The sequence below is a fragment of the Haliotis rufescens genome, unplaced genomic scaffold (assembly GCF_023055435.1).
Source record: "Haliotis rufescens isolate VD_foot unplaced genomic scaffold, xgHalRufe1.0.p SCAF_8, whole genome shotgun sequence".
NCBI lineage: Eukaryota > Metazoa > Mollusca > Gastropoda > Lepetellida > Haliotidae > Haliotis > Haliotis rufescens.
The window spans coordinates 18,640,284-18,658,882 of record NW_025964372.1 but is presented as its reverse complement, the minus strand read 5'-3'; the positions used below and the strand labels follow the sequence as shown (position 1 = coordinate 18,658,882).

The 18,599-nt window shown below is 40.6% G+C and overlaps 1 protein-coding gene across 2 annotated transcripts in view; it reads left to right on the top strand.

Moving 5' to 3' along the window:
• Positions 1 to 3,064: 3,064 nt before the first annotated feature.
• Positions 3,065 to 18,599, top strand: part of LOC124142466 (hemicentin-1-like) — a 128,685-nt gene continuing 113,150 nt past the window's right edge. Inside the window, exons 1-2 of one of the 2 annotated variants that reach the window (XM_048389608.1) lie at positions 3,065 to 3,846; positions 16,888 to 17,117. In XM_048389608.1, the coding sequence (XP_048245565.1) occupies positions 3,594 to 3,846; positions 16,888 to 17,117 (483 nt within the window). In that variant the 5' untranslated portion in view covers positions 3,065 to 3,593. The remainder of the gene's footprint in view (positions 3,847 to 16,887; positions 17,118 to 18,599) is intronic. The other variant, XM_048389609.1, reaches the window with a different exon arrangement.

Genomic DNA, 18,599 nt, shown 5'->3' with positions numbered 1-18,599 from the left:
AGCACTCATAACGCTAAGATGATTATAACATAGACCCATGGCAGATACGGTGCTCAGACAGTTGTAGCTCACATAGCTTGGCATAGACTAATGAGTCGTTTGGCTAAGTCAGTCATTGTTCACATACTTTTGCATAGACTAATGACAGCCATAAAAATTATATAGTCGTAGCTCACATACTTTAGCGTAGACTAAAGACAGCCATAAAGATTACATAGTCGTAGCTCACATACTTTAGTATTAACTAATGCCAGCCATAAAGATTATATAGTCGTAGCTCACATACTTTAGCTTTGACAAATGACAGCCATAAAGATTATATAGTTGTAGCTCACATACTTTAGCGTAGATTTATGACAGCCATAAAGATTATATAGTCGTAGCTCACATACTTTAGCTTTGACTAATGACAGCCATAAAGATTATATAGTCGTAGCTCACATACTTTAGCTTAGACTAATGACAGCCATAAAGATTATATAGTCGTAGCTCACATACTTTAGCGTAGATTTATGACAGCCATAAAGATTACATAGTCGTAGCTCACATACTTTAGTATTAACTAATGCCAGCCATAAAGATTATACAGTCGTAGCTCACATACTTTAGCGTAGATTTATGACAGCCATAAAGATTACATAGTCGTAGCTCACATACTTTAGTATTAACTAATGCCAGCCATAAAGATTATACAGTCGTAGCTCACATACTTTAGCATAGACTAATGACAGCCATAAAGATTATATAGTCGTATCTCACATACTTTAGCATAGACTAATGACAGCCATAAAGATTATATAGTCGTAGTTCACATACTTTAGTGTAGACTAATGACAGCCATAAAGATTACATAGTCGTAGTTCACATACTTTAGCGTAGACTAATGACAGCCATAAAGATTATATCGTCGTTGCTCACATACTTTAGCGTAGATTTATGACAGCCATAAAGATTATATAGTCGTAGCTCACATACTTTAGCGTAGACTAATGACAGCCATAAAGATTATATAGTCGTAGCTAACATACTTTAGCGTAGACTAATGACAGTCATAAAGATTATATAGTCGTAGCTCACATACTTTAGCGTAGACTAATGACAGTCATAAAGATTATATAGTCGTTGCTCACATACTTTAGCGTAGATTTATGACAGCCATAAAGATTATATAGTCGTAGCTCACATACTTTAGCGTAGACTAATGACAGCCATAAAGATTATATAGTCGTAGCTCACATACTTTAGAGTAGACTAATGACAGCCATATAGATTATATAGTCGTAGCTCACATACTTTAGCGTAGACTGATGACAGCCATATAGATTACATAGTCGTTGCTCACATACATTAGCGTAGATTTATGACAGCCATAAAGATTATATCGTCGTAGCTCACATACTTTAGCGTAGACTAATGACAGCCATAAAGATTATATAGTCGTTGCTCACATACTTTAGCGTAGATTTATGACAGCCATAAAGATATGTAGTCGTAGCTCACATACTTTAGCGTAGACTAATGACAGCCATATAGATTATATAGTCGTAGCTCACATACTTTAGCGTAGACTAATGACAGCCATAAAGATTATATAGTCGTTGCTCACATACTTTAGCGTAGACTAATGACAGCCATAAAGATTATATAGTTGTAGCTCACATACTTTAGCGTAGACTAATGACAGCCATAAAGATTATATAGTCGTTGCTCACATACTTTAGCGTAGACTAATGACAGCCATAAAGATTATATAGTCGTTGCTCACATACTTTAGCGTAGACTAATGACAGCCATAAAGATTATACAGTCGTAGCTCACATACTTTAGTGTAGACTAATGACAGCCATATAGATTACATAGTCGTAGCTCACATATTCTAGCACAGACTAACAGTTGTTATGCTTAGCCAGTCGTAGCTTGCATATTCTGAGCATAGAGTGATAGTCGTAAAGCTAAGACAGTCATAGCTCTCATGCTTTAGCATAGATTAATGACAGTTGTAATGCTTAGTTGTAAGACGGTAGTAACTTTCATACTTTAGCATAAACTAATGATGGTCGTAATGCTGAGTCAGAGTTCACATATTGTAGCATAGATATAGACACGCAATGCTTAGTCGTAACTCGCATACTACAGCATAGACTGATAGTTGCAATACTAAGATAGTCATAGCTCTCATGCTTTAGCATAGATTAAAAATGACAGTCGTGGTGCCACCATTGTTTTTGTGGAAAGGGCCCCTGTGAGAGATTGTTACTAAGACTGAGATGCTCTTTAGTTTGACTGAAGGGGTGAACATCTACTACATTTTTTCACTTTGAGCTTCCCTACGAAACTGACATGAGGCTACTGAAATATCTTCTCAAAGCGAAATTAAACTCCATGTCAAACGCTCCCTCATTTACAAGATCTTTTGCATAGCTTTGGACACACAATTTGTTTTTATAATTGAAATACTGTTCCATGTATTCATGGAACTAATTAACTCACTCACTGACTGACAGTGAAGTTTGAACTGCTTTGTCCAAAAAAGTTGTAGTTACCCTGAAACGGACACCTACAGCTCATGTCAATGCCTTAAAAAAAATATTGATGCCGTAAACAATGATCAACAGTAGCCAGCTGAAGATTACATCCAAAGAGAGACTTATACATTGGTCCTATCAACAGGTTGGCAATACTGTAGTTATATACAAATTGATCAAATGATCTAGCTGTTTACAAGTTGAAAAAAAATATTTTAAAAACCTATTTAAAATTGTGGGCTGTTTTGGAAACAAATTAGCAACAAGCCAAGAGTGGAATCTGAGCCGTTAACCATCAAGAGAGCAACAACCCTTCCTTCAACCAATAGACGAGTCCACCTACAGGGGTGACAGCATCACTAGTGAGCCATATAAGTCATGTTTACTACTGATGGATGAGGCCCATGACCTGCTGTCCCCCCTGTGGTTTGTGTGGAACTGGCCAGGATCCTAATCAGTGGCACTGCAGGAAAAGAGGCTTGTTGAAAGACAGGGAGCGTAATTGTATCCATGTCACTTTACTCACAAGCAGACAGCAAGTAGCAGACGCACAGAGCAGACGGCAAGGAGATACTGTGGAGTATGCCTGCTGTCCTCTAAGTCGCTGCTGGAGATCTGTTAGTGCGTTGTTTGCATGTGCATTTTAGCACATTATAGAACAGACTCCAGAAAGTTAAGTTTTGATCAAAATCCAAGAGTGAAAAATTGTGTTCTTTGGAAAGGAGTCTTCAAGAAATGTGATCTGTGATTCTAAACACATGTAATGAAGATTTAGTGAAGTCCTTTGATGTCAAGATGGTAGCAAGATCTAAGATAAAGTTGTGTACTTGACAACCAAGTTTGAAATTCTGAGAAAACTGTCAGCAGATGTTTGGGATAAATTCGGGCGGAAGCATGCTTGAGATCAGCTGATTGTGCTATTGCCAGCCAGAGGAGTACTTGCACATTGTGTAATTGAGTTAGAGGTACCTGCGGCTTGCAATTAACAGGTAGACACGGTTTAAAAGGAAAGTCCCAGGAATATTGGCCTTTGTGTTTAAGCGTATGTTCTCAGGATAGTTGTGGAAGATGGGCTGTTTGACGCAGCATTTGGTGCAGGTGGTTATTGTTAGTTTTGTGGCATGTACGTGTGTGTTTGTGGCATCGCAAGAGGACATTCCTCTCGGAGCAGCGTCACTGGCATTTGTGTTTGACATAACGGGATCGATGTACGATGACTTGGTACAAGTGACTGAAGGCGCTGCCACAATCCTGGCAACAGCTCTGGCCCGCAAAGAAAAGCCTCTGTATAACTATGTTCTTGTTCCATTCCATGATCCAGGTGAGTTTGTGTTGTCACCAGAGTAAGTGAATGTTGTCGCTGCAGCAGCAGCATTCCTTTTAATTAACATCACCCTCTTACTAATCACGTCATGGCCAGGCCAACCAGTGGATGACAGCAACATATATGATATTGCCATACACATTCAGCCAGGTCACTCATTGAACTTCCCAGTGTCAGTTGGCTTGGAAAAGCATGGGGTACTAGGGACCTATTCTGCCCAGGATGTCGATGGGAGGACAAGCATGGGCTACTGGGGACCTGTTCTGCCCTAGAATCCCATCAGAGGGTAAAGCATGATGTATTGGGAACCTGTTCAGACCTAGAATCCCCACAGTGAGACAAGCATGGGGTACTGGGACCTGTTCTAACCTAAAATCCCTACAGGGAGACAAGCATGGGTAGTGAGGACCTATTCTGACCTAGTTTCTCCATAGGGATACAATCATGGGTACTGGGGACCTGACCTGCTCTACAATCCCCACAGAGCGAAAAGCCTTGGTACTGGGGGCCTGTTCTGATCTAGAATCCCTACAGGGAGACAAGCAAGGGGTACTGGGGACCTGTTCTGATCTAGAATCCCCACAGTGAGACAAGCAAAGGGTACTGGGGACCTGTTCTGCCCTAGAATCCCAACAGAGGGTAAAGCATGATGTATTGGGAAACTGTTCAGACCTAGAATCCCCACAGTGAGACAAGCATGGGGTACTGGGGACCTGTTCTGCCCTAGAATCCCATCAGAGGGTAAAGCATGATGTATTGGGAAACTGTTCAGACCTAGAATCCCCAAAGTGAGACAAGCAAGGGGTACTGGGGACCTGTTCTGCCCTACAATCCCATCTGAGGGTAAAGCATGATGTATTAGGAACCTTTTCTGCCCTAGAATCCCCACAGAGGGAAAAGCCTTGGTACTGGGGGCCTGTTCTGATCTAGAATCCCTACGGGGAGACAAGCATGGAGTACTGGGACCTATTCTGACCTAGTTTCTCCATAGGGATACAATCATGGGTATTGGGGACCTGACCTGCTCTACAATCCCCACACAGGGAAAAGCCTTGGTACTGGGGGCCTGTTCTGATCTAGAATCCCTGTACGGGGAGACAAGCATGGGACACTGGGGACCTATTCTACCCTGGGATCCCCACATGGCAGCGTTGTTGACATAACTGGCCTGCATCAGAAGGTGGAATAGCTGTGTCACAAGTTTCAAGGAAGTGGAAAATGTCTAGTATATGCATCACTATGGGTTTTCCTCCCACTTGAAACTCAAATAGAAATGATTCACAAACATAATCAACATTGTCAACTAGTTCTCCCTGAGACATGTAATCGGGAAGTGGCTGCCAAGCCTGGAATGAGATTTTCCGGTCTAGTTCACAATCGTGACACAGAAATAAGCTCATTCCAATTCCAACAGCTGTCCAGAGGCTAAAAATAGATCATCAAAGAGACTTTAAAAGCTTTAGAAGTAATAAAGGAGAAGAACTTGGCCTCTCCTGTTACGCCAGAAGCTGCTGGTGTGAAGGCAATTTGATAGCTCTTGTAGCATTTTGTGTTGTGTGTTTGTGCTGTGGCTTGCCACCAAATGTAAGTGTACCAGAAAAGCCTCACCAATGTCTCCATACAAACCCAAATACAAAGTCCAGTTGGTGCTCCTCAACATTGTCTTGTTCAAAGAACTTTTTGGAACAGGGTTAGGACCTATGGTTTTTCACATGTGGCTCAGATGACTACGGTCACGTGTTGAGCTTTGTTTATATGTGGTCTAAGTTCCATGGAATGATGATGATGATAAATAATAATAATAATAAATCGAAAGGATTACAATAGGGCTCTCCTTTCGGCTTGGAGCCCTAATAATAATAATAGTTTTGACACAGAGGTCCATCCATGGTACGACCCGGAATATGTAGAGGGCGTCATGGAAAATGATATTTTTGATAAATCCAATGAAATAATTTATATCATTAAATTTTCTGTCCCTTTCGACAGTATGTGATTGACAAGATTGAGGAAAAACATGGTATATATGCACAGGGGGCAAGGGCCCTGAGCTGAGGATGAGCCTAACCAGCCTGACTGTGCCAGGATCACCCAAACCCTCTTTGCTGCATTTTTTATTTTAATCTGTAAATAATAATAAGAAGAAGATGACGAAGACCCAGGTTTGATGTCCCCACATGGGTACGATGTGTGAAGGCCAAAATCTGCTGTCCCCCACCGTGATATTGCTTGAATATTGCTAAAAGCGGCGTAAAAGCATCCTAACTCACTCATTTCAAGACTGACAACTCCGATTGCCCTGTAGTGAGAGATGCTACCAGAATCCTATGATTGTAGGTTCTAGTCCCAGATTAGTGCTGATTATGACACTTGTGGGGATTTCAGGGACAGAATATAGGTCCCCATCAACCTCTGCTTACTGTAACAGGAACTTAATTGATCAGGTGTTCAGGCGTGTGACTTGGTTGGTCATCATATCCCAATTGTGTGAATGAGTTCTCATTATGTCAGTCATTGGATGGTCAGGTCCAGATTTGATTATTCACAGACAATGAGATATAGTTGGAATATTGCTGTGGGCATTTACAAAAAACAATAAATCAGCTGATTATGATTCTTGCTTTTTCAACACCATTCCTATGTCTGTTGGACCGCCTCCGTGGTTTTGTGGTAGAGCGTCTGCCCAGAGAGCGTCATACCAAAAGACGGTAAAAGATGGTACTTGTTGTTACCCTGTCTCGCGCTTGGCATTAAGGGGCTAAAACAAGGAATGGTTGGCTCACTCAGTATGCTGTGTCTGAGTGGGGTATTCATGTTAAACTGCGGCTTTGTATCTCAGTGAGCTTACACTTTTAAATCGGCATCAGTCCGGACTAGTACAAGCAGCCACGGACGGACGCACGCACGCATGCATGCATGCACATCACTATATAAGAGCAATAATCTTGGACGCGATGTTAAACCCAATTTCACCTCACCTATGTCTGTGGAATTCAACAAGATGGTAGCTGTGGGTAATATCTAGACCTGCTCAGAGTCTGCAGCAAATGACAGTAAAAATTCTCAATTTGAAATTAAAAAAATAAAAACATTGAAAAATCCAATTTTGAACAATAAGACACTTTTTTTTCCCAGTTTACCAGCCAAAGGCATTTTGTTTAGAATCCTAGATAAACTCCTGACCTGAATCACTTGGACTTTCCTGCACTACAGCTGACTGTGGCATTTAACAACTGAACACATAAGACCTATTAAAGAGCAGACAATTTGTTTTGCAAAATATTGACAATGTTAAGTGAAAAAATTCAGTTTAGCCTTCTCCTAGCTATTTGTTACATTGATGAATTGCATATTTAACCATGGCATTATATTGAATTATGAGTGAGTAGGTTACCTGTTTAAATGAAGGAAATTAACCACAGGCCCAGACTCCATTTACAGCCCTTCGTGTAGACTAACAAATAATTGCGGGATATATATATACAGGCCCAGACTCCATTTACAGCCCTTCGTGTAGACTAACAAATAATTGCGGGATATATATATACAGGCCCAGACTCCATTTACAGCCCTTCGTGTAGACTAACAAATAATTGCGGGATATATATATACAGGCCCAGACTCCATTTACAGCCCTTCGTGTAGACTAACAAATAATTGCGGGATATATATATATATATATATATATATATATCCCGCAGTCCTGGCGCTGGACAAGCCTTTGTGATATTGCTTGAATATTGCTGACAGTGACACAAAAAACATGCACCTTATCATGTTAAAGGACTGTTTACTTTTGCGATTTCTTGGCTCTACCTGATATAAAAAAACAAAAGTGATATTAATTATACTTGCTATACAGGTTTACTTTCATATATACATGGCACTATAATCGCCAGACTGCTCTGGAGTTTTGTCCCAGCATAATTTGCTGCTACATTAGGGAGATGAGATACGCCCAATAAACAACCCTTCATATCAAGATTTCATGATGGTTGTGTATCGGATGCTGATATGTTCCGCCACAATGTTGATATGATCCGACACGATGTTGATACGATCTGACTGCTAGCATTGATTGAGTGGTGCCTCCTAGTGCAGCTGTGGGATGGAGCATACACTGAACTGGAAGTGAAAAGGGGACATTCTGGTGGGGATGTAGTTTAGTATGATGAAGGATTGAAGTGGTCTTTAGAATCATTACTGTGGCAATGGGGTAGCCCAGTGGTTAAGCGTTGGGTTGTCATGCCCAGGTTCAATTCCCCACATGGGTACATTGTGTAAAGCCCATTCTGGTGATCCCTGCCATTGACAAAAGTGTTGCCAAATTCACCCATTATTATTATTTTATAAACTTAAGGATATTACAATTAAGATCAAATTTGGACATTTGTATTGCCGTGGCAACCACGTTGTCATATTCTGCTCAACAATGTTTTAGGTATTATTTGTACATTTGAATATTTGTCTTCATCTTGAGAATCCAGAATTTCAAGACCTCTTCTGAAACCACTAGCTTTAGAAAGTTGAATTGGGCAGTGTGGTAGCCTTGCGGTTGAAGTGTTCACTCGTTTGAAGGTTTGATTCCCCACATGGGTGTAATGTGTAAAGCCAACTATCATGATATTGATGGAATATTGCAAAAAGTGGTATTAACTCACGGTAAGTCTGGATGTTTGTGTATATGATCCTTGCAACATAATTAGACCCCTGAAGATTGAGTTAGAATTGGTCTTAAGTAACCCATGCTTGTTGTAAGAGGTGACTAAGTGGATCAGGTAGTCAGACTCGCTGACTATCCCCGTGCTCGTTGGTTTCACCGAAGTGGTAAATGTCCGAGATCTGCATCACTTCGGGCTTTCCTCCCACATTAAGCTGACATGCTGTGATATAACTGGAATACTGTTAAAAGCGGCGTAAAACCCAACTCACTCACTCACTCACATTCACTTTTTAAAATTACATGTATGTCCGCAACCTGTTAAATCATTTCCTTAAAATCAAAGTTTGTTAGAATGTTACCTGACGATTTCTCTCTGTCTGAGCTCCACGTGGATTCTTGGTTGAAATTGGCCTGTAAAAGACGACTCAGTGGATCAGGTGGTCAGGCTTGGTGTTTGGGTTGATTGCATGGATTATTGCTCAGTCACTGGATTGTCTGGTCCAGAGTTGGACTATTCCTGTGTGCAGCATTTAAACAACAAACAGTTTTGGAGGCATTGGATGTAGTGATTGTAACCACATGATTGAAACTTATTGATGATGTTTATCACAAGCAAAATGGCTATTTCTTGAAAGCACACTTTGCATTTCCGGATGATAGAGGGTATGGGGTCCATGTGCTTGTAAAGAATGGTGAGGTAAATCAAGGCTTTGCCAGTTTGATCTTGGCTGTAATAAGTGTCCTGATCTAAGAAGGTATAATTAAGACTCTCTAAAGGTTTCAGGGAACTCAAGAAGCCTATTCATCCAATGTGTTAAGAAGTGTTTAAATCTCGAGGGCCATTTTCCGCAGGAGCTTGCCGTCAATTTCAAGCCATCTGCTCTAAGTACTCGCTACCGCTACTGCTAAGCAAAGATCTGAGGACATCCCATTACAGGTCCCATCAGAAAGACCTTTCATCAGACCAATCCTCTGTCAGGAGGACAAGTTACATGTAGCAGCACAACACCATTCTGGTTCTGTAGGGAAAAACCTCTGTCAGCAGGACAAGTTACATGTAGCAGCAGGACAACTTACATGTAGCAGGACAACTTACATGTAGCAGCACAACACCATTCTGGTTCTGTAGGAAAAAACCTCTGTCAGCAGGACAAGTTACATGTAGCAGGACAACACTGCTCTGGTTCTGTAGGAAAAAAACTGTCAGCAGGACAAGTTACATGTAGCAGCAGGACAAGTTACATGTTGAGGCAGGTGTACAGCATAAAACCCGGGTCAGATGTCTCAATGAGTCTATTAAATAACACAGTTCCACTCAGTATCCGGCTGGTGTAATATACACTTTATATTCCCCTGACCTAGTGAGCCAGTGGCTGGAACCAAGCACTGTTCAGGTCGGGATATATGAAGAGGAAACATGCAGGCTCATTAGAAAAAACTTGAAATGTCATAAGTTTCATTTTGTTCAGGGAATGGAGTATATTTATACAAACATGTATCTACCAAATGTGAAATCTTTCTTATACAATTTAGTGTTTCTTTTAGTTTGTGCTTAAAACTCTTAAATGTGTTTGGGGTGTTTTTTCAGAACTTTAACTTCTTTTAAACTGTGTTTGGGTTGTTCTTTTTCAGAACTTAAACTTCTTTTAAACTTCTCAGGCAATATTTTACGTAGATGACAAGAACAACAAAAATCCAGATGGGTCAAACAATTACTGAACAAACAAACTAAAAGGCAGAGAAAAATTTGATGAGGTTAATTTCAAAAGCACCATAAATTAAAGTAAAATCAAATGGATTTTGTCAAAGGCATATTTCAAGCAAAGAACATGTCTATGAGTAAATAAAAATAAAGGTAATTCTGTAAATACATAAGTTACTCGTTAAGATTCTTTAGATATTTTTTATTTGTGCATGGGTTTGAGACAATATCTTTCAGAATATCCTTCAGCCAATCACCGACAACACAAAATATTCAGCATGTCCAGCATGCAATTTTTTTATTTTGTTCTGCATTTTGGGAAACAGATGGCTTTTTTCACACATGCCAGCCCCAAAACATTAACTCCTTGTTCTGAGAGTATAACATGATCCAATATTACATGGGCTATGTGCTGATATAGTGTTTTTCTTCGCACAAACAACAGGCCATCCCCTAAACATTAACCCCTTGTTCTGAGAGTATAACATGATCCAATATTCCATGGGCTATGTGGTGATATAGTGTTTTTCTTCGCACAAACAACAGGCCATCCCCTAAACATTAACCCCTTGTTCTGAGAGTATAACATGATCCAATATTACATGGGCTATGTGGTGATATAGTGTTTTTACATCGCACAAACAACAGTCCAGCCCCTAAACATTAACCCCTTGTTCTGAGAGTATAACATGATCCAGTATTCCATGGGCTATGTGGTGATATAGTGTTTTTCTTCGCACAAACAACAGGCCAGCCCCTAAATATTAACCCCTTGTTCTGAGAGTATAACATGATCCAATATTACATGGGCTATGTGCTGATATAGTGTTTTTCATCGCACAAACAACAGGCCATCCCCTAAATATTAACCCCTTGTTCTGAGAGTATAACATGAACCAATATTCCATGGGCTATGTGGTGATGAAGTGTTTTTCTTCGCACAAACAACAGGCCAGCCCCTAAACATTAACTCCTTGTTCTGAGAGTATAACATGATCCAATATTCCATGGGCTATGTGGTGATATAGTGATTTATTGCACACAAACAACAGGCCAGCCGCTAAACATTAACCCCTTGTTCTGAGAGTATAACATGATCCAATATTACATGGGCTATGGGGTGGTATAGTGATTTATTGCACACAAACAACAGGCCAGCCGCTAAACATTAACCCCTTGTTCTGAGAGTATAACATGATCCAGTATTCCATGGGCTATGTGGTGATATAGTGTTTTTCTTCGCACAAACAACAGGCCAGCCCCTAAATATTAACCCCTTGTTCTGAGAGTATAACATGATCCAATATTACATGGGCTATGTGCTGATATAGTGTTTTTCTTCGCACAAACAACAGGCCAGCCCCTAAACATTAACTCCTTGTTCTGAGAGTATAACATGATCCAATATTCCATGGGCTATGTGGTAATATAGTGTTTTTCTTCACACAAACAACAGGCCATCCCCTAAACATTAACCCCTTGTTCTGAGAGTATAACATGATCCAATATTCCATGGGCTATGTGGTGATATAGTGATTTATTGCACACAAACAACAGGCCAGCCGCTAAACATTAACCCCTTGTTCTGAGAGTATAACATGATCCAATATTACATGGGCTATGGGGTGGTATAGTGATTTATTGCACACAAACAACAGGCCAGCCGCTAAACATTAACCCCTTGTTCTGGGAGTATAACAAGATCCAATATTACATGGGTGATATAGTGTTTTTCTTCGCACAAACAACAGGCCAGCCCCTAAATATTAACCCCTTGTTCTGAGAGTATAACATGATTCAATATTACATGGGCTATGTGCTGATATAGTGATTTATTGCACACAAACAACAGGCCAGCCGCTAAACATTAACCCCTTGTTCTGAGAGTATAACATGATCCAATATTACATGGGCTATGGGGTGGCATAGTGATTTATTGCACACAAACAACAGGCCAGCCGCTAAACATTAACCCCTTGTTCTGGGAGTATAACAAGATCCAATATTACATGGTCTATGAGGTGATATAGTGTAATGCGGCCTGAAGTGTAGCACTCCAAGACAAGTGGAAGATGAGAATATAAGAGTGTTACAGAATGTGAGGGGTGTGCGGGAAGCCAGTGTTATCTGTCTGCCTACTGGGTCTCTGTATCTCAAGCATCTCTTCCTGTCTTGACCAAGTAGGCTTCTCATCTAGAACACAGATGTTGTATAAAGTTTCATAACCATTTCTGAATCTGTAGTACTTGATAAAGTGACCTAGATGGTGATTGTGACTATTGTTGCACATCCAAGTGTACAGGAAGTCGTGACACAGATGCTGATGGTTGTGAATTGGTAGGCCTAAGTCAAGTAGGGATGTGTTCGTGTGAGTGAATGAATGAGTTAGGTCTTACGCCGCTTCTATCATGGCAGGGAACTCTAGAAATGGGCTTGACACATTGTACCCATGTGGGGAATCGAACCTGGACCTTTGCCGTGAAGAGCGAACACTTCAACTACTGGGCTACACCATCGCCCCTGAGATTGAATGAGGTTTCACTCATCTACAGCAAATATTTAAATATTCGGGCAGTCCTTTAGTTGTAGATTGATATTCTTCATAACGATTGGTAGTAGGGTAGCTAGTGGCTAAAGCATTCACCATGATATTGCTGGATTATTGCAAAAAGCCGAGTAAAACCCTACTCTCTCACTTATAACATTGTTGGCTTGAAATAAAAGGGCTTTTTATTGACTTGAATTCAACTTGCTAACACTGCCAACTGAAGAAAACCATTTCCTTTATACACCAGACAAGTTTTCATTGTGCATCTGCGTCAACACATGCACAGCATCCTACAACTTCAAAGCAACTGCCTTGTGTCTGGAAGCACTTGACGAAGCCGATGCTGCATCACCAGTAAACACGTGGTACCAGCGTAAACAAAGACTAAACACCTAGAGAAATGACAGTGGAGTACTGTATGCAGCAGACGTGTACCACTTCAGTTGTGAAAGGCTGCAAACACATTCCCAGAAGATGAATATGGAACACATGAGCATTAAAATGAAATCTAGATCTTGGTAAAAAATCTGTTTCATGGTCATTGCTGTTCCTTTTGGTTTAATATGAGACCATGAAATGAAGAGTAAGAACTATTGGAAGACAAATCACACACAAAATATTGTATTTGGGAAAAGTTGTCAAGATTCTGTACAGTACCCAGATAACATGATGGGACGAGGATCACTTAAATCCCATCCATGGTAATCCATTGTATTATATTTCCATTCAGTATTACCTACTAAATACACAGCACCCATTTGCCACAGAATCAGAGTTGAAATCACTCGCACTCTTTCCACCAACTTTGTGCAAAATTACTCTTACTGACATGAGCTTATTAATGAAAAATCAATTAAAATTATTCCCTGAATGTGAGACGAGGCTTTAATGGATGACAAGTAACTACACGCAGTCGCAATGACCAAGGGAGGTGACTCTCGGGTCAGACAAACTACATACAACCAATTACTGGCATTCAACATAGAAAAGTAAACGTTAAGCTTCAATACATTAAATAAAATCAGAAGACTACACTAGGACAAGCGCTGAGTCCATGCTGAAGAATGAGACTAAGATCGTCTGAGTGCTATGGTCGCTTTGTGGAATGGAGCCCTGACCTTTCAGATAAAAATATTTTCTGACAATTAAGATAGCTTCAGCACTTAACACCCTAATCAGACATTTTCAAATGTATTTGAGATGGAATACGTCAAAGAAAGCCAAGTGCTGGTGATTTCATTGCTTTTTTGTATCCTGAAAAAGATGGTAATTTGATTGGATGGCTATTGTAGTGTCATGTCACTTGAATTGGACTCGGAACAAAGCTTTTGTTCAAGGATATTTAGAATGGAGATACATGTATGATCCTCTGGAGGATGGACCCGTGAAGATCCGGGGTAGAATAGGTCTTCAGCAACCCATGCTTGCCCTCAAAGGCGACTATGCCTGTCGTAAGGGGCGACTAACAGGATCGGGTTGTCAGTTTCGCTGACTTGGTTGATGCATGTCATCCATCCCAATTGCATGGATTGATGCTCATGATGTCAATCACTGGAATGTCTGGTCCAGACTTGATTATTTACAGACCGCAGGAATATTGTAGTGATTAAACAACAAATACTGGAGGATGTTTAAAACGTAAAACTGAAAACTGTTTAAAAATCAGCCTTTCTTAATAACATTCATCATATAGTATGTACTACAAGTTACATGCAATGTTGATAGTTGGTGTGGACATTTCATCAATTTTCACCCCGCATGAAATATTTAATTGGTATGCTTCTTTAACATACAGTAGTCATGGCACAGGTGTGACCCATGTTCATGCGAGGGAGGGGCGGTCGGGTAGCCTGGTGGTTAAAGCGTTCGCTTGTCACGCTGAAGACCCGGGTTCGATTCCCGACATGGGTACAATGTGTGAAGCCCATTTCTGGTGTCCCCGCCGTGATATTGCTGGAATATTGCTAAAAGCCGAGTAAAATCAAACTCACTCACTCATGTGAGTGAATGAGATGTTGGGGAGGTGACTCTCTTCCTCATTAAATAATGCCAAAAGGAGGAATTGCCTCCCCGTGACATTATTTTCTTCAACATATATGATCTACGAAAGCTATCCCTGATTTAGAACAAGTTGTGTTGAAAATAGCACAACACGGAGTACATGTGTTTAAGCAATGAAACCTGTTCATGTGACATAATTTACATGGAATTTCCGTTTAACTTGAAGTATGTGTACACAAATTGGGTTCATTTACTTGTGAAGCATAAATGAGCATAAATAGGCAGAATAGGTTTGGAACACATATTTCACATTTAAAAAGGGGACTTTTTATGAAGGGTGTGCCCAGTAAAGGCTTTCTTATGCTCTGGTTATTTACAGTATTGAGTTACGTGGAAATCTTGTTTTATTTACAAGGTTACTCAAAACTGAAATCTGAAACAAGCTATGATTGAAAAAATTCCTTGTTGAAAAATAATTTTTGTTTCAATTTTTATTTTAAAACATGTTGTTCTCATATGTCATAGGAAATTAATCTCATATGGACCATGAAATCATGTTTTCTCTTACTATTTGTCCTATTGATTCTGTAAAAGAAGGAAAAATTTATCAGCTCAAGTAAGGATGTTATTGCTCTGAGGAAAATCGCCCATAAAAAACAAATGTCATTGTTTTGATATTAACCCTATAATTTATGTGACATGTTCTGTGAAAACTGAACTACTACATAGATGATGCAAATAAAAATATTTATCATCCCAAACTAGTTTCCCATGGGAGATATTGCTACAATGTATTCAATCACAATGCTTTGCGGACCATTGTGATGTCATCGGATACATGTCACATTCAAATGACTTCACTGATACTTGGGGATGATAAGCCTCAGAGTTTTAAACATTTATTGACTGGTGTTATATTTGATGTCTGAAGACACTGGTCAGGTTCTTTATTTGCCTACAGGCTGGAAGGAAGTTGGCAGATGTTACGTTTCAATCCTATATGGTATCCCAACATCCAGTAAGTCTTCACTTGGGCCAAAACCTGAAGACACTTTTTATACTTTGTAATCATTTCAAGGTGTTTTTTTTCTGACATTTATACTGCATAGGAGGCATCAGTTTAATGAATATTATCATGATTATGAACCAAGGTGGCTACAAGGCAATTGCATGGACAAACCCCACTTGGAATTCCTTGTTAGAATAAATCCCAAGTGACCAACCCTTGTCATACGAGGTGAGTGAATAGATCGGGCGGTCATTCTCTGTGACTTTTTAATGTGTTTATCATATCCCAATGACGCAGGACATTGCCCATCATATCAATCACTGGTTGGTCTGGTCCACAACTGATATATTGTTGAGTGCAGCATTAACAACTAACAAACACAAATGCAACTGAGAACATTGGTGTTTGGGTTGCTTCATAATAGTTATGTCATGATGTTAATCACTGGATTGTCTGGTCCAGACTCAATTATTTACAGACTGCTGTCATATAGCTGAAATATTGCTGAGTGCAGAGTTAAACAACAAACATACATCTTCTTTAAGATATTATACTTTGGATTAATTAGAAGTGTGGGTGTTCTGGGCAATACTTTTGTGTCACTAAGTGTATGTTGCCAATTGGGTCCCATGTGGACACAAGGTTATTGCTATGATGTCCTTTGCTCAATGATGGACATGTGCCCCATGAAGATACGGGTTAGAATATGTCTTGCCTCATTCTTGTTGTAAGGTCGACAAACAGGATTGGGTGGTCAGGCTCGCTGATTGATTGTTGCATGTCATGGTATCCCAATTGCACAGATTGATGCTCATGATATCAATCACTGGATTGTCTGCTCAGACTAGATTATTTACAGACCACCATCATATAACTGGAATATTGCTGAGTGCAGCCTTAAACAACAAACAAAGGCGCACTGGGATAGCTTGTGGTTCGAGTCCAAGACAATGTACAATGTGTGAAGCCCATTCTTTGTTTAAAACCATGCTCCTTCATCCATTTAATCAATCAGTCTGAGTAATAACTGACAGATGATCATCATGCCCTTCAGTGCCTCTCGTCATAATCATGTGAAACATTTTCAAAATGTCTCATCATGCTCATATTTTCAGATATTGGTCCTTACCTGGTGACCTCTGACCCTGAAGAATTCCAGCGTGAGTTGCGATCATTGTATGTGCAGGGTGGTGGTGACTGTCCGGAGATGAGCATCGGCGCTATCCAGCTGGCCCTGGAGAAGTCACTGCCCAACTCCTTCATCTACGTCTTCACTGACGCCCGCTCCAAAGATTACTACCTCACCGACCAGGTGCTAGAGATCATACAGCAGAAACAGAGTCAGGTATGCACAGGCTTCACAGTCTTCACGGTCTTCACGGACAGGATAAGGTGTATTGTACAATGACAGAAACAGTCAGATAAACACCGGCTGTACGGTCTTCACAGTCTTCACGGACAGGATAAGGTGTATTGTACAATGACAGAAACAGTCAGATAAACACCGGCTGTACGGTCTTCACAGTCTTCACGGACAGGATAAGGTGTATTGTACAATGACAGAAACAGTCAGATAAACACCGGCTGTACGGTCTTCACAGTCTTCACGGACAGGATAAGGTGTATTGTACAATGACAGAAACAGTCAGATAAACACCGGCTGTACGGTCTTCACAGTCTTCACGGACAGGATAAGGTGTATTGTACAATGACAGAAACAGTCAGATAAACACCGGCTGTACGGTCTTCACAGTCTTCACGGACAGGATAAGGTGTATTGTACAATGACAGAAACAGTCAGATAAACACCGGCTGTACGGTCTTCACAGTCTTCACGGACAGGATAAGGTGTACTGTACAATGACAGAAACAGTCAGATAAACACCGGCTGTATGGTCTTCACAGTCTTCACGGACAGGATAAGGTGTATTGTACAATGACAGAAACAGTCAGATAAACACCGGCTGTACGGTCTTCACAGTCTTCACGGACAGGATAAGGTGTATTGTACAATGACAGAAACAGTCAGATAAACACCGGCTGTACGGTCTTCACAGTCTTCACGGACAGGATAAGGTGTATTGTACAATGACAGAAACAGTCAGATAAACACCAGCTGTACGGTCTTCACAGTCTTCACGGACAGGATAAGGTGTATTGTACAATGACAGAAACAGTCAGATAAACACCGGCTGTACGGTCTTCACAGTCTTCACGGACAGGATAAGGTGTATTGTACAATGACAGAAACAGTCAGATAAACACCGGCTGTACGGTCTTCACAGTCTTCACGGACAGGATAAGGTGTATTGTACAATGACAGAAACAGTCAGATAAACACCGGCTGTACGGTCTTCACAGTCTTCACGGACAGGATCAGGTGTATTGTACAATGACAGAAACAGTCAGATAAACACCGGCTGTACGGTCTTCACATTCTTCACGGACAGGATAAGTGTATTGTACAATGACAGAAACAGTCAGATAAACACCGGCTGTACGGTCTTCACAGTCTTCACGGACAGGATAAGGTGTATTGTACAATGACAGAAACAGTCAGATAAACACCGGCTGTACGGTCTTCACAGTCTTCACGGACAGGATAAGGTGTATTGTACAATGACAGAAACAGTCAGATAAACACCGGCTGTACGGTCTTCACAGTCTTCACGGACAGGATAAGGTGTATTGTACAATGACAGAAACAGTCAGATAAACACCGGCTGTACGGTCTTCACAGTCTTCACGGACAGGATAAGGTGTATTGTACAATGACAGAAACAGTCAGATAAACACCGGCTGTACGGTCTTCACAGTCTTCACGGAC